This window comes from Pistacia vera, unplaced genomic scaffold, assembly GCF_008641045.1.
Source record: "Pistacia vera cultivar Batoury unplaced genomic scaffold, PisVer_v2 Contig966, whole genome shotgun sequence".
Taxonomy (NCBI): Eukaryota; Viridiplantae; Streptophyta; class Magnoliopsida; order Sapindales; family Anacardiaceae; genus Pistacia; species Pistacia vera.
This window is the reverse complement of record NW_022196852.1, coordinates 31,681-51,839: the sequence shown is the minus strand read 5'-3', so window position 1 is coordinate 51,839 and position 20,159 is coordinate 31,681. Positions and strand designations below refer to the sequence as shown.

The following is a 20,159-nucleotide window of genomic DNA, read 5'->3' as shown; positions in this document are numbered from 1 at the left end:
CTGGCCACCACCGTTGGAATCTGGCCGGAAAGTTGCATTACGACACAGACCCGTCGGATCTGTGTCGTAACGGGTCGATCTGCCTTTTTCCGGCCAGATCCGTGGCTGATCTGGCCGGAAAAGGCCAGATCTACGGCTAGATCTGGCTGTCGACGCCGCAAAACTCCATCTGCGGCGTCGATGGCTAGATCTGGTCGTAGATCTGGCCGGAAAAGGCCAGATCTTGCTGCTGCTTCGACGGCCAGATCTGGCTGAAAAAGGCAAGATCGACACGTTACGACATAGATCCGATGGGTCTGTGTCGTAACGTAACTTTCTGTCCAGATTCCGGTGGTGGTGGCCGGAATCTGGCACTACGGGTGGCGGGGGTGTTTTTGTTATTTTACAAAAATTTTATATATTGGGGTATTTAGTTAAATTTGTAAACCTAGGGGGTTTTTTAGAAATTTTTAAATTTATAAAAAACTAAAATTCAAACTTTCAAGGGCATTTTAGTCTTTTCACTATTAATAAACAGAAATCACTAACTGAATATGACGGAAGGTACCTATTTGTCGTTTTAAAACCTTTTGGGTATCAACTTGTCGTTATGGTAAACCTTGGGTATGCACAAGTCGTTCGGCCTATTAATTTTTGAGTAATTCTTTTAACCCCCATGTTTTAGATTTAGTAACCCCTACTTATGTAAAACTTTAGTTTATGATAAAATTACCCCCACCCCTGCTGCCATCGCAAATCACCGTCAAAAGTCTCCGAAAGTCACATTAGTAGCTTATTGTGATCATGAGGCTTCGATATGGCCGTTTCTGACCATATTGAAGCTAAATTTGACCGTTAACGACTAGATCTTTAGTCATTATCTACTAAATTTGGACGAGATATGGCCGTTAACGGCCATGGACCTGGCCATTAAGGGCCAGATCTATTTCGGGCAGAATAGATCTGGTCATTAATGGCCTAATATGGCAGGAAACGACCATATCAAAGCCTCCCACTGAATCTCGGTCTTTTTTAGAGACTTTGACGACTTTTCGAGGCGATCAGTGGTGGTTGGCCCACTGTCGACTATGGTGGGTGGGTGGCAGTGGTAGTCTGTAAATTGTTTTAAATATAAGGGTATTATTGTTCAAAAATTTAATTAAACAAGGGTCAAATTGAAATGGTATATTAATGTAAATTTATTTTAAAATATAGACATTATTATCCAAAATTTTTATTAATAAGGGATAGAATTATAACAAAAATAAGATTACTTTGATAATCTTACAATATCTAAGAAAATAGAGTATTACCAACAGTAACAATTATTAATAATGCAAGATTATCATAATCTTGTATTACTTTACAACTAAACATGGTAATCAAGAAATATAGGACGACATAATTCGAGTAATCTTCCTTTAACTCTAACCAATCGCCTCCTAAATTAACTAAACGTGTTATGGTGGAAAGATGCTTACTGAAATCTATTGAAAGTGAATAATATCTACATAATTGATATCAAATAGACATATTATTCGGTGATCTTTAAGAAGTCTTTTCATGTGTTAATAAATAAACGAACTTACTAGAAATTAGAATTTATTACTCAAGTCAGTTACTACAATTAATTATTAGGAAATTTCATGGGTCAGTAATTCTAGATGACTCCATATCTGATAAGTCATAGTAGCAAAACTCATTAGTGCTAAGGATGTCATCCAATGGCCATGAAGCTGAAGCTGAGGCTGAGGCTGCGCTCGCCAAATGATCAGTTTCACTTGATGTGCCCGCAGTTTCTCCCAAGCTACCCTCAACACCTGAAAATGTCAACCTCTGGTAATCAATTCCTTCCTTAAAACCCGGATTTTCAGTGGTTGTGGATTCAAGGGCAACTTTGATGCCTCCAATCCAATGAGAAACCGCTGCTGGGAAGACACAATGGAACTTGCCGTATTGTGGATTGATATGTCACAGTTTCTGCAGAGTATTGCCCTGTCCTCCAAGCAGAAGAAATACCCGTTCCTCTCCTGCATCATGCTTATTTAATTAGCTGCAAATATACAATTAAAGAGTCGTTGTAAACTAACACCCAGATCCATTGTCAATATATTGAATTCGAATTTGTCTTTTGCCAATCTCAAATAGTGAGACTCAGAGTGTGTCCTCTTTAAACCCATGATTTCATCATTAGAAATAAATGAAGAGTACCTTTTATTTCCAATGCTAAAAAATGGGATCCAATCAGGAGGAATGAGCTTCAACCCCACTGTTTTAGGTGGTTAATAGAAAATTCATGATATGTTAACAGTGAGCGAAGGTTTGACAACAAAAGTAATTGAGAACAAGTTAAATCTGCAGTTACCTGGCAGATATCGCATAAAGGAAGCTGAGAAGAGGAGGGAGAGGAGTAAGCAGGTGGATGTTTAAGGAGAGAGACGCGCGGATGTTTTCTGGAAAGCTTGTTCGCTGCATGCAGCTTCTCATCGCATCGTCGACATAATACAGCTTCATCTGCACAACACAGCACCTCTGCCTCTGCCTTCTCACAAACCTCACACTGTAACTTCATCGATATATCTCTTCTTCAGCTACATGTAGCTATGGCTAAGATCCAAGCTTGAAGCCACATTTATACATGGCTTTCAGTACATGCATGCAAGAAAACTAATGGTATTCAAGGCATTAAGTAATGAAGATTACAAGAATATCAGAACATAATGGAGTTCATTAAAGAGCATAGCATGTGGTACGGTTGGATCAATGGACCAATAGCCTATTATAGGTGAGGATATTGTGAAGAAATACAACTCTTTGCAATGATTCAGCTTTCTAATGATAAGTGAACTTATGCATTGCGGGAGGAAAATTAGCTAGCGGGCTAGCGAGATTCCATATCTCCAAGACCCTAGCTGTCTTTATATATTAACACTTCAGATTTCGAGAAGCCATATTTATGTTAAAATTAAAATAATATAAAGAAAGAAGTCAATAGTGTCCAAGTGTTAATACATAGGACATAATTGAAGGATGTCCTCTCTGACATATACATCAGATATAGACAAATCAAATGAAGTTCAATTATTCCACCGCCTGCCACATCCAACTATGGAGTATGGAGTGGTGTAATATCTATGGTAGATTTTTTGGGACCCAATAACAAGTTATTAACATATATATGAAATCAAATCATATCTTTTCCATATTTTAGGAGTGAGTTGTAACATCGTTATTCACCTCTTCAAGTGGAATTAAGACTTGAGAGAATAACGAGAATTATGTATTATTCTACTCTCTCATTTGTCTTTTACCTAACTCAAATAATAAGATTTAAAATTTTTATCAACTCTGTTATGCCTGGGAAATCAAAGGCTGACGTGAAGTCACGTGATAAAATATGGCCTGCTCCCGTCAGAACGGTAAGCGCACGTCAGGCCTGCCAAGTGCCCTGAAGCTCCCACATGTTCGCTCCCCTACTCCAAATCGCGTGAAATCAGCTTGGGAAATGGGCAATGAGACGTAAAGTTAGATTATGTCCTGACATTCACACCAACCCAAGGATTTAATGATGATTACACGCATTCAACTGGGTATAAGAAGAGGAAGACCTCTTCATTAGGGGGATTCGATCATTTGACAGAAAAACTCTCTCTCTCTCTCTAAAAAGCTTTGTATTTACTTTTCAATCATTTGTAAGTCAGTCCGCTTTAGCGACCTGACCCACCATATCAATACAAATCAGTGGATGTAGGACTTGCTACCTTAGCATCTGAACCACTCTAAAAGCTCTCATTGCATTTATTTCATATTCATAATCCATATTCACGTGTGTTCCTTGTCCAATCAACGCTGCGCACGTGTCAATTAGTTGGTGCCTAAATCTTGCATCAACAGTTTGGCGCTAGAAGGAGGGCCTGATTTAGTGTATACCCTTCATCAGGAGAATCTTTGACCTACTGGTCCTACAGCAGCAAATGGCCCGCCAATCCGAGCCAAAGCAAACTAATCAGCGCGCTGAAGAAGTCCCCTCCAAGGTACTTCCAGTTTCGCAAAATGCTGTGGGGGATATCCCGGCAGCTTCACAACTCGACCCCGTCATCAGAAGCTACCTGGAGAGGTTCGACAATACTCTCCAGACGGTCAACCAAAGGTTGGACCGTTTGGACCAAGGCATGTCATCTACAACAGCTAGGGCGGTGCAACCGCCAAAGACGCCTGCAGGTCGCGCGAAAGAGCGGCAAAGGGCAATAGCCCGTGCCGCGAGCACTGCAGCACGTAGACGTAAGGGTAAGCAAGTGGCAAAAGGTCAGCCTACGGGCTCCCAGGGACCAGCGAGCACAAATCGTGCCCCAAGCAGGGTGCCGGCTAAGCTGAGACTCGGAGAAAAAGTGAATCCCGAGCTGTCCCATGCTACGTCGCAGGCGAACCCAAGCAAAAATGTCGCACGCGATGATTCCTATCGCCGCCAGCAGAACAATCCTGATCGTTATCATCCGGGTGGTCCCCACACCTCGCGGGACGGTTCGTACCACCGTGAGGGTCGTGAAAACGCCCCACACAATCCATCGCCTTCACACGCCTCTAGCCAGCGTGTGTCGAGTGCGGCCAGAAATGCCGGCCGAGGCGAAGAGGAATCCGACCTTTGGACTCTCCTGAACCATAATCGTGAAGGCCGGACTTGCATGGGTGAAAGCAACCCCCAATTGGCTCCGTTACCACAAATTGAGGAGCTACAGCGAGCTCTGGACAGGTTAAGGGACCAGCAAAACAAGCAGGCATAGGTCGCCTCTGCATCCCCTTTCTCTCCCGAAATGCTGGCTGCTCCACTCCCACCGGGGTTCAGAATGCCCGATATGTGGCCATTTGACGGGAACCATGATCCGCAGGATCATTTACTACCTCTCGGAAACGAAACGATAGCCTTCTCTCTCTCCCCGCATTTAATGCGCCCCACGTCGCATTAAATGCCGTGATGAGGGTCGTCATTTCATATGCGTCGTGCAGTTAAGGTTGTCAAAACGACATCGGGTCAGCACACAACGCATTTAATGCACCTGACAGACACTGCAGTGCGTGCAGAGGGTCTGACAGCGTGGATGCAAGTTCATTGAATCTCTCCAAGGCATGGAAAAGAGCGTTCGGCGAATCCAGGTTGCTAAAATGATGATTGTCAGGTCGTTTGGGTAAGAATTGTGTGAGGTCGTGTTCGCAAAAGGTCCTGTCCCAAGCTCCTTCCATTCAAGTCGAAACTACTAGAACCTCAAATCGCGGCATGACTTAGTTTCCAAGGTTCGATCCTCAAACCTTAAAAACTAGAGGACTTCTGTTATGCCTGGGAAATCAAGGGCTGACGTGGAGTCACGTGGCGAAACGTGGCCTGCTCCCGTCAGAACGGTAAGCGCACGTCAGGCCTGCCAAGCACCCTGGAGCTCCCACGTGTCCGCTCCCCTGCTCCAAATCGCGTGAAATCAGCTTGGGAAATGGGCAATGAGACGTAAAGTCAGATTATGTCCTGACATTCACACCAACCCAAGGATTTAATGATGATTACACGTATTCAACTGGGTATAAGAAGAGGAAGACCCCCTTCATTAGGGGGATTCGATCATTTGACATAAAAACTCTCTCTCTCTCTCTCTCTCTAAAAAGCTTTGTATTTACTTTTCAATCATTTGTAAGTCAGTCCACTTTAGCGACCTGACCCACCATATCAATACAAATTAGTGGATGTAGGACTTGCTACCTTAGCATCCGAACCACTCTAAAAGCTCTCATTACATTTATTTCATATTCATAATCCATATTCACGTGTGTTCCTTGTTTAATCAATGCTGCGCACGTGTCAATTAGTTGGTGCCTAAATTGTGCATCAACAAACTCAAATCTGGATGTCATCTTTCTAAATGAATAAATAGGATAACTTTCGAAATTCTATTAGAGGAGACGAATGTTATTTAGTACTGATTTCTTTTACATTGACAAGAATGTCTATCTTTATTAATAAAACAGATATTAGTTTATAAGTATACTGTGTAAAAGAGCTCTCTGTCATGCAGACTCCCAAGAAGCATCCCGGGCCCCCTAGGCAATAGCTTAACCAGGCTGTCCATGATGCAGTTATCAAGGAGCGCTTGTCGTCGAGCTAAGTGCATAATGTCACCACCGCCGACCTTTCTGTTCTACGTAGTAAGTGTTACATTCTCCATTAACTATCACACTATCATTACCCGTTAATTAATGTAGCTTTACGGACAGCTTGCTAGAATTAATGAATTGGAGTCCTGTTTCCCCAAATGGGGAAATGGGTATTAGCATAGAGATGTAACTATTTGTTGCAGGGTCATTAATTAATCCTGAAAAGTTAAACTGCTAGATCAAAATACTTAATAACATGTCAAGTTGGATGCAATCAATTAGTGAACTTCAGTTACCGGCCAGGCCAGGCTGAACGTGTGCTCTTCTTTTACTGTTAATGAATTGCCTCCTTCAATTGAGAAGAATTGGCATCTGTGCATTATGTTTTTGGCCCCAATTTGTTTCGTAAGCTGCTTTAGGAGATCACGCTTGCGGACTTTTAGCTGTCGATAAGTTTAGTCGTTGCTTGGCGATGGAAAAGAAGGCCCTTTTTCTGAATTATCTTGAAAAGTTTCACTGGATACTATAAAATTTAGACCTGGCAAAACGGGTAATATGCCCATGGGTACCCGGATAGTTTCAATAGGTACGGGATAATGTATTTAGGACTTATAGGAATATTGCTCGTATCTAGCCTGCCCATTATTTTCACGAGTGGATCGGGTGATACCCGTGGGTACCCGCACAAAAAAAAAAAAATTGCAATAGGAAAAATGCAATTACAATTAAGTATTAAGGCATTGTTTGTTTAGTTATTCTCACTCTATCTTATTCTATTATCCTATCTTAAAAAGTAAAAAATGTATTTGTTTTAATATTCTTCAAAATCCACTCTTATTATATACAATTCAAAACACTTAACAATTATATTTCTCAATAAAAATTTTAAAATTAAAAAAAAAAAACCCCTACCCACCCAACTTTTTATAGGCAGTCGACCACCACCGTTAGGCGATGGCCAGAGCCCAGAAGTCATCGAAATGCCACACGATTGACTGGATTTGTTCGATCATGCTCCGATCTTTCCTTTTCCAATCTACAGCCAGATATGTGGTCCTTAATGATGGTCATATCTTGACCGTAAATCTAGCCTTTTTCGGTCAGATGCATGATGGATCTAACTGGAAAAGAAAAATCAACGCACGACTAACTAGATCTAATCGATCGTGCACTATTCTGAAGACTGACAACCACCGTCTGACTAGGGTGGTCGATTGTTGACGGTCAATTAGGTAGGAGTGAATGTTTTTATTAATTTATAAACTTTTATTGTCGGAGTGTTTAACTAAATTAATAAATGTACGAGTATAAATATTCTTAAAAAATATTTTTCAATAATGTACCGAACAAATTCTTATAACCCTATTCTAAAATATATTCGAATAAGATTTTAGAAATCCTATTGAAAAAAAAAATTGTAACACACGCAGACAGAATGAGAGAGACGAGAGTTGAGCTTCTTGAATCTAATGAATGACATTCGACATACTCATTTTCCCAAGAAATGCTTCACCCAATCTTAATTTCTTTAAACAAGATTTTTAAAATTTTTCTTCAACAATAAATCCAAAACAGCAAATCAACAATAGTGCATATTTCTCCTCTCTTGAACCCAGAAATCAACATTTGCTTTGACAAAGATACTGGAAATTCTCTTCAATTATTGAGCCAAAACAACAAATCAACCATAATACATATTTTATATTTTTCCTCTCCTAAACCCACGAATCAACAATTTCTTTAAATCCCAAACAACAAATCAATAATATCACGTATTCTCCTCTCTTAAACCCATGGATCAACAAATATTTTCTACCAACAAAAATAAACCCACAAATCAACAAGAGAAGACATGGGTCGAGCCGTGAAGTGGTTGTCGTTCGCCAACAGCCTTCCACGGGGCCAACGCATGCTCACCCTCACCGGTGAGCATCACTTGGTGGCAATGGAGCTTATAGATCTATGGTATATTTAGTTTATAAAAGACAAAAGAGAAAATGGAGAATGAGACATAAAGAACAAAGGAAAAAAATGGGAGAGGAAAAAACTGAAATCTCTTTTCGGTAGGAGAGAGGGAGAAGAAGAAGACAAAGAAGAATTGGAGGACGGGCGAAGAGTGAAGAAGAAGAAATATGAAAAAGTGGAGAGGAAAACTTTCAAAGAAAAAAAACTCTTAACTATAGAGAGATAAGAAAAAGATGAATAAGAATTGGAGAGAGGGAGAGGAAGAAGACGAAGATGAAAGAGAAATATGTGGAGATAAAAAATAATAAAGAAAAAACTATTTTTTAAAAATAAAAGAAACTGGTGACCCGTTGGTTCACCAGTTGCCGCATGGTTGCGTACGAGTGATGTATTTCCTTACTCGTTTAGTCGTTTACAGTTTTTACCCGTTTGACCCGTACTCATGATTACCCGACCCGTATCTACCCAGCTTGCCCGTTTGTCAGGTCTAACTATAACTCGTCAAAAATCAATTGCAGGTTCTTTCCTGTGTGCTATGAGTAAGGCAGTAAGGCTACCATTTTTAGTTGTTGATTGTTGTTAATAGGAATGTTGTGTAAAATTGTTTGTCATTTAACTAGGTCGTGTTAACTTGTGTTTTCAATTAAATAATAAAAAAAAAAAAGTGATCTTTAAAGGATTGGTTGAATGAGGTGTAAATATACATATTGTTAATTTTTTTTTAATTTATGGGAAAAACTCTATCTAATGAAAATCAGTATAACCTTGACAAATCTTCTTTAAGAAATTTCGTAAGATCAGCTTTTAGATATTTTTAAATTAACATGAATCTCCTTGTAACTAGATTAAACTTTAAGAATAGTTCCCGAGTCAATTGCAAAGAAATCCTACCTATAACAGTGTAACCTTATCCTCATTCTGGCTAGCTAAACCTTCTTAATTTCAATACAATTGTATTAAATTTAAATGATAATTTAAATCATGAAATTAAAACTTAACGTTCTTACTACCAAACCTAACAACACATGTAACTATCATGAATTAATTTGATATAGGTAAATAATAAAACTTAAATTCTAGGTGGAAAGAATAATAATTTATCAAGATCATATCATACGTTATTTGAAAACCGATATCCTTATGAGAAGTTCACCTTTATTTATTTCTATTTGATAGAGTTTGCATATCATAAATTTCAAAGGTTATTAAGAGAAATTGGGTTCAACCAATCATCATTTTATAAAATTTTAATAAATAATTAAATTATCGATAGAACATATATTATATATAGATATTGTTATCTTAAATTTATTATATATTTATTTATTTATGATTGGGGTGTCCAAACAAGCTTGCTTGCATCTTAATTTATCCCTAGGATCCATTGAACACCCTACAAGCTAGTTCTAAAGTAAGCCACAAATAATGTGGTAAGTGGTCTCAAGGTGGTTTGAACCCAAGAAATATTGCTATCTTAAATTTACATATGTGTGTGTGTGTGTGTGTGTGTGTGTAAGTATTTATTAGATATTAATATAGTAATTTATTAAATCATATGGACTAAAAGTGAATTTCCAATATTCGAGGGATCTTTTCCCCGAACCCATATGAGTTTCAATGAGTCTTACTATAATCGGTTTATCTAGACATATATGTACTTATATTTTTCTTCCACGGCATACCTTTCATGTCATTGGCTGTTGCCTTGCTTTGATTTCTCTAGACGTGATTGAAACGAGTCTCGACTGATGTTGAAAAATCAACGAATGAGTTGTGGTTACGGATGAAATGCCAATCAACAATTAAAATGAAGCAAGGTCAAGAACAATAAATCTCTTTATGAATTATGATAAATATATCTATTTAACAAGTTCGTTATTATGGGTAAGAATTTTTATATACATATACTTAAGAAATGAGTGTTAAGAATATATGTACAATTGTACATCATATATATGTATTTATTTTCTCCTTAATGTACATAACATAGCTAAAGCGAATAAGTACTATTACTATATTTTGCTGCCTTTATAAACTATAATGAATAAATATATAATGGACAAATGGAAATTTTCAAAAAAAATCAATGGTATTTTTCAGTATTATTTAAAATGAGGGTAAATTTTTTAAAATATGTATCAAAGTTTTTGAAATAATCTTGGAGGGGCAATTAATATATATAATTAATATACATAATCAATATATATTTTACTGTTTGCGAGCCTCAGAGCTCGAAAGCTCGTTCAATGGCCTACAAATTTTCACCTGTTTGCGAGCCTAAGAGCTCAAGAACTCATTAACTGTTTGCAAATTTTCAACTGTTCGCGAACTACCGAGCCGATTACTACCATGTTTGATACTCAGTTCATACATTACTCAAACTGTTCGAGTTTGAGTTCGATTCAACATATTCTGAGCCGAATACGAACTTCAGCCGAGCCGAGCACGAGCTATTCGCAAACAGATCGGTTCAACTACAAGCCTAGGGGTAGATATGATATCATGCATTTCCCTATTAAATACCTCCTTTGGGTTATGTAATGACTACCTTGGTTATGGAATTACGTTTATCAGTTTATGTGACGAGGTTTCATAAGCTTCTCAACTTGTAATGAAGAGAATGAAACCACATCAATTTTAGAGGTGTTTTTTAATTATTTTTCCAAATTTTTAAGATACATTTTATTGAATGTGTAATCCTACTAGGTGTTAGTCAATTGAAAAATGATTTGATAAATTATTTAACAATACATTATTTAGGATGTAATTTGTTAGGAACCTGGTTCTGGGATGATTGGGAAGATATACAAAAATGGTACGTTAAGTAGAATTAGGCAATTAAGATATCTTGTAATTACAATATCTTTTAAAATAGGAACTATAATTATTCTATTATGAAATTAAAATAGGAATTAGAGTCTTTTTAGGAGTCATTCGGAGTCTAAATCTAAATCGTGATTATCAATGAAGAATTTTGTCAACTAATCTCCTTGTCTCTTGTTCTTAGAGATCTATGTTCCTCATATAAGCAGATCCTATCTCAATCCCTATCATTGGTACTCTTGTTCTTTTTCTATGGCAGATGAAACCGTACTTTGGATGAAACCGTACTTTGGATGATCAAGATCCGACAGGATGGACATTTAAGGCGAAACAATTTTCAATAACTTTGACACACCATTTGAACAGCGACTGATTTGTTCTTAGTTTCACATGGATGGACCGGCTCTTTCCTAGTATCACTGATGTCTTCCAATGGACAAATTCATTCTTGGGATTCTTTTCTACAAACCTTGGAGGTTCGTTTTGGACCCTTCATAATTGTGGATTATCAAGGGTAGTTGGCGAAATGCACGCAGCCAAATGGACATCGACTTCACACTTTAGAAGATCTGGAAGACCAGGTAACCAATTTGACAGCTATTCAGTCTTTGCAAGGTGCGAAGCTTGATTCAATGGAGGATCTTCTCAACGAAATTTCACGGCAACTCCTGGTATTGGAATCCCAGTTGGATAAATCCATACGACAACAACAACCCCGACCTTTTCCCTGGAATCGAAAGTCATTTCTCAAGTGGGTTCCATTAGATATTCTTCCAAATTATGTTGCGGTTGTCGCCTGCCAGCAGCATGCCATTGACCTTCCCTTGGTCCCTCACTGTCATAATAACATCTATCCTCCATCACTACAGACACCCCTCACCAAGCCTCCCATATGTTCTGCTCTCTCCCTGGCGGCGCTGCCCAACTCTCCACTTTGAGCCGCCTATCATAGCGTCCTTGGCACAACCTCTGAAGCTGTCATCGGGAAAGCTTATCTTAGATGGGAACTCAGTTCGATTAATCATCGTCTCTTGGATTTACCTAGTGTGCGAAGGGAGTATCTCTTTCAAGTGTTCATTTTGACGTCGGGGTTGAAACTTTGGCTGTCTCTTTATTGCCTTGGCCCTCATTTGAGCCAAATGATTTTTTATGGTTGTTCACAATTAAGGGTCTTGGCTTCGATAACAACTACGGGTTATGTTGTAGTACCCTGCAACCTTGAGGACAAGGTTGATCCGAAGGGGAAGGTAATGTTAGAAACCTATTCTGGGATGATTGAGAATTATATACAAAAAGGGCACGTTAAGTAGAATTAGGTAATTAGGATATCTTGTAATTATGATAAGTTTTAGAATATGAATTATAATTACTCTATTATGCAATTAAAATAGAAATTAGAGTCTTTTGAGAGTTATTTGGAATCTAAATCTAGATCGTGATTATCAATAATGAATTTTGTTAATTAATTTTGTTCTCTTGTTCTTGGAAGTCTCTATTCCTTATATAAGCAGCAGATCTTATTGCGAACCTTATCATAATTTTTCCTATAAACATTCTCAAGCTTATTATACGTAGTGATGGCAATGGGCCGGGCTGGGATCGGGTACCCCTTGGCCCAGGCCCAAGCCCGACCTCATGACACAGGCCCAAGCCCGGCCCGAGCCCGCTACGGGTATGATAGGCAAAGCCCAAGCCCGGCCCGACAGGTTTTTTATAACCATAGGCCCGGCCCAAGCCCGCCTTTTTTAATAATGTTTATTTTTAAATATTAATAAATTTCAATTTTTTTATTTTTAATTTTAGAAATAGTTTTTAAATATTAATTGAAGCTATTTCCGCAANCGAAAAATTTTGTGAATTAATTTCACTGTCTCTTGTTCTTGGAAGTCTCTGTTCCTTATATAAGTAGATCTTATCCCAAACCCTATCATAATTTCTCCTATAAACATTCTCATGCTTATTATACGTTTGATAATTTCTTAAAATTTGGGAGTATTTTCTGAAATTCAGCCAATAATTTTGAGCTAGAACTTCAAAACAAGAGAAGGAGATAGCGACAAAATAGTAGCCATGTGGTTAGGTGTTGTTAGGTGTGGTTAGAGCACGTGAGAGAGATAATGCATCGATTCCCATGCAACCGAAAGCGGGTCTGTTTAGTAAACCACGAACACTCCCTCAAGAACTTTCATTAAACTATGCTTTCAATCTCTTCACTGTCTTCTTCCTCTTCTTCTTACAAACTTAAAAAAAAAAAAATATAATAATAAAAAATACAAATTCTATAGCTTTCTTTAGTTTACTTTTTAGGTAGCCTTAAATATTCATCTTAAATATAAAATTATTGACAAAAGTTTCAAAATTTTGACGTTGAAGCTGATAAAATAATGGAAGAAACATTTATTTTTGTTTTTTTACTGTAAGAGCGTATATATTTTTAAGTTGGTAAGCATGTACCTCCTGTTTCCCACTTCCGCATTTCCAGGATCCTCCTCTTTCTGATATTTTACTCCACTTGGGTTCTCCATTTTCTCGGGAAACTATAGAGTTTTCTCGAGAAAGTTAGTCGTTATTTTGAGTGCTAATGGGTTGTTGTTTATGGAGATGAGAGAAATGGAGGAGGTGATAATTAGGCAAGGGAGGTCTCTGGCGGAGACTCCAACGTACTCCGTTGCTTCAGTCATCACAGTCTTGGTTTTCGTTTGTTATGTTGCTCAAAAGTCTATTTACAAATTTGGAAAGGTATGTTTGGTTCCTGAGAAAATGTGGGAAAGTAAAGAAATTCTGTTTTTATTTTTATCCTTTCTTGTTGAAATTTACTTGCTTATGTTAATAGTTTGGACCCACATTGTTAATTTTCTTAGCTTAACAAAGAAGTGTCAAAAGGTCAAGAAAGTAACCGCTTTATATTAATGGCTTCTTTGGTTTCTGAGAAAGTGTGGGAAAATTAAATTGTTTGCTAGTTTTTCTAACTGGGATAAATGTTAATTTGTTAAGAAAAGGGGAATCTGGTTCGTTATTGAGAAAATGTGGAAAAAAACAACGTGTTAAGATTCCTGATCTTTTTCCCACTTAGGACCCACATGGCAGTTGCCTCGATTGTTTTCAGGAAAGTTTCCAAAAAGTTCGAAGAATTGGATTTGTTATCTAGAAAATGTAGAAACTTTGTAATATGTATTGATTTGATTCCCAAGAAAATGTTGGAAATGGAAAGAAACGCCAAATTAATTTCGTTTTCCTTTCCAGCTTGGAGTTTAGATAGATTTCCCAAAGGTTTGGAGGAAATCAATTTTGTAATATTAACTCTGTTTGGTTGCTCGGAAAATGTTACAAAGTGAAAAGAATTTTGTTTTTTCTTTTACAATTTTGGAACCAGAATAGCCATTTGGATTAGCTCACAAATTTTAGTCAAATGGGGTGGGAATATGAAGAAATTAACAATTGCCAAAAAGCTGTTCAAATTCGTAGAAAAATATTTATTTATTTATTTATTTTTAAATTTATGTAGTGGTTGAAGAAAACAAGGAGGAAGGCTCTATTTGCTTCACTAGAGAAGATTAAAGAAGGTGGGTTTCTTCAATTAGTTTCAACTTTCACTTTTCTTGATTTAAAATTGATACTGATTTTTCATCAAGTTTCTGTTTGTTCTTTTGTTAATTTGGTTTAGAATAGCATTTCTTATATTGCATTTGGGTTTTGATTTGTGTTATTTTTATTTATTTATGTGTTTGTTTGTTTTGCTGATAGAGCTGATGTTGCTGGGGCTTATATCTTTGTTGTTGGCGCAATGGGCACGAGGGATATCCGAGATTTGTGTGAATTCATCACTTTTCAGCAGTAAATTTTATATCTGTTCTGAAAAAGATTATGGCATCAATAAGCATGTCTTGTTAAAAAGTTCCTTCTCTTTTCAAAATGAATCTGATATTCCCCCCAGAGGAATTAACACTCACACATCTCATCAATGTGGTGAGGTAAAATTCTTCTTTTACCATTTGAATAACTTTGTTGCACTCTTGGTTTGTGAANTGATTCCACATTAAAACTTTGTGAATCAAAGACACTAGCCATGCACTAAACTCTGCAATTTACCAAATAAAGACACATTTATGGTTAGCTTATATTGCACTTGAAGATGGTATCTCTACAGATCTCGACGTTACAAATAAATTTTATCTCATTTTTTCTGCATTATGATACCAAAATGCACATTACATTACACATTTGCCTCAAACAAAAAAAAAGCTTTCTTTTGCGAGCTTCAACTAAATCTGAATCCCACATAAATTAATGAAATCCAACTATTGGAGCTTTTGTCGGAGTATCGGGCGGCGGTGATGGCAGCATGGTCAGTGCCACGATGCCACTTGCTGCGGCAAAGACTGCTCCGGCGAGAAAAGCGGGCATGTTGCCTCCTCCGAATAGAGCATCAAAGGGTCCTCCAACTAAAGACACCAGCATCTGTAAAACCAGTAATCTGTAAGCAAATTTTGCAGGTATGGGTGTTGCAATTATGAATCCAAAACTAAAAATTAGAGATGTCAAATGGATGGAATCAAACTCCACAGGAAAACATACCTGTGGAATAACTATTGCAAGGTTAAGAACTCCCAAGGAAAGCCCTGTAAATGTGAAAATTTTCCAATAAAAATTAGAAGGTGACTGAAAATATGAATCAGAAACAATTTCTTAAAAGGGGTGGAGGAAGTTTATATACCTTGACCAGCAGTTGAAGATTTACAGAATATGGATGCCATAGCAAATGGGACACTGAAAGTTATCTGTGCATAATGTGAAGAAGTTAATATCAAAGTAGAAATTTAATTTAATTTCTACCATTAATAGCTCAAAAAAAAAAAAAAAAAATTTATTTGGATAAATTACAAAATTAAGTTACAATACTTATTGAGAGAATATAATATATAAGATGAGTGGAGAAATCCAAATTTGATCTCAAGAATCATAAGAAACAAAAGGTTGGTACAAAGTAAAAATAAATAAATAAAATTGACCTTTAAGAATAATGCCAAAAGTTAGAAAAATTATAACAATGATATAAGATTAAATAAGTGCCTTACCAAGACAGATTAATAAATATGAGAAAATATAAAAAAAAAAAAAAGGACATTGAAAGCATTGAATTGAACCAATTCTGGTCCAATCAAATCATTCAACTTGGCAACATTCAAATGAAAAATGACAAAATTATTTATTTTTGTTTTTTGTTTTATTTGCTAAAAGAGATTTCAGCATTTATTTTGCATGTGCTTATGAGTAAAATGAACCCAAAAATAGTGTTTTATGTAGAAGTAGAGCCCATATTTTAAAATTTTACTTAATAATTTAGCAAAGCAAATTATGGTTAAATTTTATTTCATAAAAATAAATTATGCTTGCAACATGCCTTAAAAATCAGGATAAAATCATACATCATTTTTTTTTTTTTTAAAACTAATAGTAGTCTACCCATCAAAAATTGAAAAGAGAAGCTAAATTCAATTGATTTTTACTAAATTTTTAATTTTCAGTAAATTTCATAAAATAAAAAAATAAAAATTCCTCAAAATTTTATCAAATACTTCTATTTTTTATTTTTTACAAAAACAGAACAAGAAATGCCGCATCAAGACCCAATTATAATTTGTCACAATCTTCAATAACATAAAAAAATAAGATAAAGTTGAAGAATATCTATTTTCTAGAAGAATCTCTAACGGTGCTTTTAATATAAAAAATCATCTTTTATATAAATAAAAATATTTTTATTGATTTTTAATTATGAGGGACAAATTTTTTGTTCAAATCTAATAGACTCTTTAAATTTTAAGAAAGAGGATATGTTTTTTCAAAAAATCAAAAAAAACTTAATATGAGAGATAAATCATAAATAAAATACGTAAAAATTTGTAATTTATTTTTTAAAATTATGATAAAGTATAAAAAAATCAATCTCATTCTTTAATTTATATTTAAAAAAATAAAGAGTCTATTAAAATCTTATTTATAAAAAGTTTTAGCGATACAAGCAGCTCATAATAAATTAAATTTAATTCCAAATTTAAAATCTCATTAAACTTACTGCTTGAGGGATCCCCAGCACAGTGAAGATAGCCAAAGCACCAACTTTCACACCAACCGACGGTGGCAAAATATGGCCGGTCGCTCCACCGCTCACGGCCGCCACCCCTCGCCGATTCGACTCCGCCATTTTGGTAACCAAAAGTGTCATGGCCAAACAAAACGCCAATAGAAAATTCACAATCCCCCACAGTCTCTTCACCCCACCAACCGCACGTGCCAAATACTCAACCCCAAGAGACGTCAGCCCCAGAACGACGGCGTTTAACATTAAACCCAAGGCCCCGGCCCGCACGCCATCGTTGTACGTTTTCAGCTCCTTCGCACTCCCTTGCGAATTCCCGCCGTAAACCTCCCGCCCCATCCAGTCCGTGTCGAACAACAAAAACGGGAACCATGCAATCCAGTTGAGCGCCGTAACGAGAAGAAGAATCCACATGGGTTTTTGTAATCCCTTAAACGCGGTAAAAATTTCTCCAAAAAATGGCACTTTTGAGTTTGACGACTCTTCTACGAGCTTGTCTCCGCTGGCGACAATCTCGCCGCCCTCGTTCCCGGAGTTTTCCGGCGACCAGGGGTTTTCGCGTACGTAACTCAGAGCAGCCGTGGTTAGCGTTAAGAGGAGTGTTATGGAGAGAATGAAACAAGTCTTGAGGTTCGCGCAGTAATAATCACAAGATTTTGTTTTGGTAAACGGGAGCATGTGGTAAAGATGAGTGTAGGAGCCGGCGGCGTAGCCGAGAACGTTACCGACCGCCATGAAGAAGGAGAAAAAATTGTTAGCGGTCCGAGTTTTCTTATGGTTGTTCCCGGAAAGATCCGCGAGAAACGCCCGGCAGGGTCCCTGCAACGTGTTGTTCGCGACGTCGAGGATCCAGAACCCGAGAACAAAGACGGCGATAGCCCGCGGTTTGATCTGTCGGGAGACGGAGTCCCCAAACAGGTGTCCCAAATCGGCAGCGAAGCCAATGAGGAAGACGGCAATAGCGACGAGAACAGCCCCGGCGGCAATGAAGGGCCGGCGGCGTCCGAAACGGGAGGTGCATGTGTCACTATGGAAACCAACAATCGGCTGCACGAGTAGCCCGGAAACGGGGCCGCAGAGCCAAATTAGGGAAGCCCATTTATGAGGGATTCCAAGAAGCTGAACGTAGGGAGTGAGTAAAGAGAGCTGAAGCGCCCAGCCGAACTGGATCCCGCAGGCAATGGAGGCCACCGTTACAATCTTTTTAAAAGACTGTGACGATGGCTGCTCTTGCTCGAGCTGCTGAACCTCCATTATTTTTTCTTTTAAGTAAAATCAAGAACGATTGCTCAAGCTAAGGAGAAGAAGATAAGAGAAATGTTGGTGTTGAGTTTGTGGGATTTGCATGAGAATTTATAAGGGAGAGACTTGAGTTGAGTTGCATGAGGGACTGCAACTGGCGAGATTTCGGAAAGAGGCTTATCCGAGATTTGAATTGTTGTCTGACTGTGAATAGTGAGGGGGTAGGGGGTACAGAATCAGGGGGGACACTTGTTGGACGATAATAAATTGTAATTACTAAGTTTAGAAGGGGAATTAAATTTTGGAAATAGATTATTCACAGGAATTTATTAGGGTGAAGACTTTGGGTGTTTTATTCCTTTGGGAGGGTCTCTTTTTTTAGTGATGATGGGCGTTTATAATTAGATCATACAAGGGCAGATTGAAACTTATAACTTAGTGTGATTATTATTCTAAAAATAAGAAATAAATGAGGTATTTATGGATGAAAGAGTTAATCAATTATTCACGTGAGGTAGTTAAGTTTTACATGTTAAAAACTTAAAATAAACACTAAGAGGAAAATTTTGTAAATATTTATAAAATTATTTACATGTTAAAATAAGCAATAAGTGGGAAATTCAGTAAATATTTATAAAAGAATAAATTATTGGGATTTGGTACTTACCATCAAGCCAAAAGCTATATTGCTTACAACAGAGTCCTAATCTTGTTTCTTTAAACCATCTATCTTTAATTCTTTCGTCCATTGAGGAAGATTAATGTCCTTGACTCATATCTCCAAGGTAGATGGGATTATAACAGAATTTTGTCAAATTAATAATGCTATCATATCACTTGGGACAATATTTATGTTGATGCTTAATTTCGAAACTAACAACTCGAAGGTGTAAAATGTTAAACGGACTTAGAAATTAAACGTGATATGAAGATGTGCAACGAGAGAAAAAACAAAAAACGATTTTTAAAGTGATTTGGATGCTAAAAAACGAATCCTACATCCACTAAATATGTATTAATGGATGATTACAGTCAAGTTGCGTGTAACGAGCTGAGTTACAATCTAGAGAAAACTTAAATACAGAAAGAAAGTCTGCTTTTGAAAAGTAAAGAATGAGTGAATCCCGTAAATGAAGGAGGAGCCCTCTATTTATGGTCGAGAGATTCAAAGTGGTAATCATGATTCCATAGTCGGGCAGGTGTGGTACACTTCCTAACGCGTTTCTCATTGGCTATCTGTATAGGAGATATCCTTAAATCGCATAGGGCTTAGGCAGGTGGACAATTCTTAGTCACTCACTACCCAGGCTTTCACCTGCCACACTGACAACAACCTTACCTCTTCCGTCCTTGCGTGACGTGGCAGCGTTTGGATGGCACAAAGTCTTCCTGAACTTTGATTGGCCCTTGCTGGCATGAGCTTACGTCAGCCCTGATTTTTTAGGCATAATAGAAGCCCCCCAATTTTTAAGATTTAAGGATTGAACCTTGAGAACTTATGATTATGCAGTGACTTGACTTATCCTGAGTGACGCCTGATCGAGCTGTATGAGACAAGCAGTTAAGATAACATAAAACTAGTGGTTCAACCTGACCATCGAGCTGTAAGGAGGTCACAGCATAGGTCTCTAAGAATAGCACAAGCGACCTGAGGCGGCATTCTCCCATAGGTTCAATGACTTGGGTCGAACCCTACTCAGTGTTATACCAACATGCTTTGAATTTCATCTATTGCTCGCAACCTGAAAATATTTAGCACACTTTTATCGAAAACAAGGGATCATATCGTCCCGAAATCAATACATAGCGAAGAGTGTTTTATTTGAACGACCTCTTCAGAAGTTATCCGTTGTGCTTGACAGCTGATCTGGTTAATCAAATAAACTTTATTCTGACAGACGCGTCTCTTGCACAA

General features: G+C 37.5%; 3 protein-coding genes across 3 annotated transcripts; 1 reads left to right on the top strand and 2 right to left on the bottom strand.

Moving 5' to 3' along the window:
• Positions 1–1,808: 1,808 nt before the first annotated feature.
• On the bottom strand, positions 1,809–2,551 carry LOC116121105 (B-box zinc finger protein 23-like). The gene is made up of 2 exons (XM_031407046.1): positions 2,345–2,551; positions 1,809–2,009 (listed from the first exon to the last, which is right to left on the bottom strand). The coding sequence occupies exons 1-2, from the start codon at positions 2,549–2,551 to the stop codon at positions 1,809–1,811; spliced, it is 408 nt and encodes a 135-aa protein (XP_031262906.1).
• Positions 2,552–13,377: 10,826 nt separating this feature from the next.
• LOC116121104 (MLO-like protein 4) lies at positions 13,378–14,942 on the top strand. Its single transcript, XM_031407044.1, has 3 exons — positions 13,378–13,641; positions 14,408–14,465; positions 14,647–14,942. The coding sequence occupies exons 1-3, from the start codon at positions 13,498–13,500 to the stop codon at positions 14,940–14,942; spliced, it is 498 nt and encodes a 165-aa protein (XP_031262904.1). The 5' UTR covers positions 13,378–13,497.
• Positions 14,943–14,986: 44 nt separating this feature from the next.
• Positions 14,987–18,485, bottom strand: LOC116121100 (sucrose transport protein SUC2-like). Its single transcript, XM_031407042.1, has 4 exons — positions 16,979–18,485; positions 15,617–15,680; positions 15,478–15,521; positions 14,987–15,360 (listed from the first exon to the last, which is right to left on the bottom strand). Exons 1-4 carry the CDS (start codon positions 18,254–18,256, stop codon positions 15,187–15,189), a joined length of 1,560 nt encoding a protein of 519 aa, XP_031262902.1. The 5' UTR covers positions 18,257–18,485; the 3' UTR covers positions 14,987–15,186.
• Positions 18,486–20,159: the final 1,674 nt, after the last annotated feature.

What these genes read in the sequence shown, in the direction of transcription:
- LOC116121100 (XM_031407042.1), bottom strand. Translation starts at nt 18,256, where the DNA reads ATGGAGGTTCAGCAGCTCGAGCAAGAGCAGCCATCGTCACAGTCTTTT. An exon ending in ATCTTCAACTGCTGGTCAAG is followed by an intron (nt 15,522 to 15,616) that starts GTATATAAACTT and finishes TCACATTTACAG; the next exon opens with GGCTTTCCTTGGGAGTTCTT. An exon ending in TTGCAATAGTTATTCCACAG is followed by an intron (nt 15,361 to 15,477) that starts GTATGTTTTCCT and finishes CTGGTTTTACAG; the next exon opens with ATGCTGGTGTCTTTAGTTGG.
- LOC116121105 (XM_031407046.1), bottom strand. Translation starts at nt 2,551, where the DNA reads ATGAAGTTACAGTGTGAGGTTTGTGAGAAGGCAGAGGCAGAGGTGCTG. An exon ending in CTTTATGCGATATCTGCCAG is followed by an intron (nt 2,010 to 2,344) that starts GTAACTGCAGAT and finishes AGCATGATGCAG; the next exon opens with GAGAGGAACGGGTATTTCTT.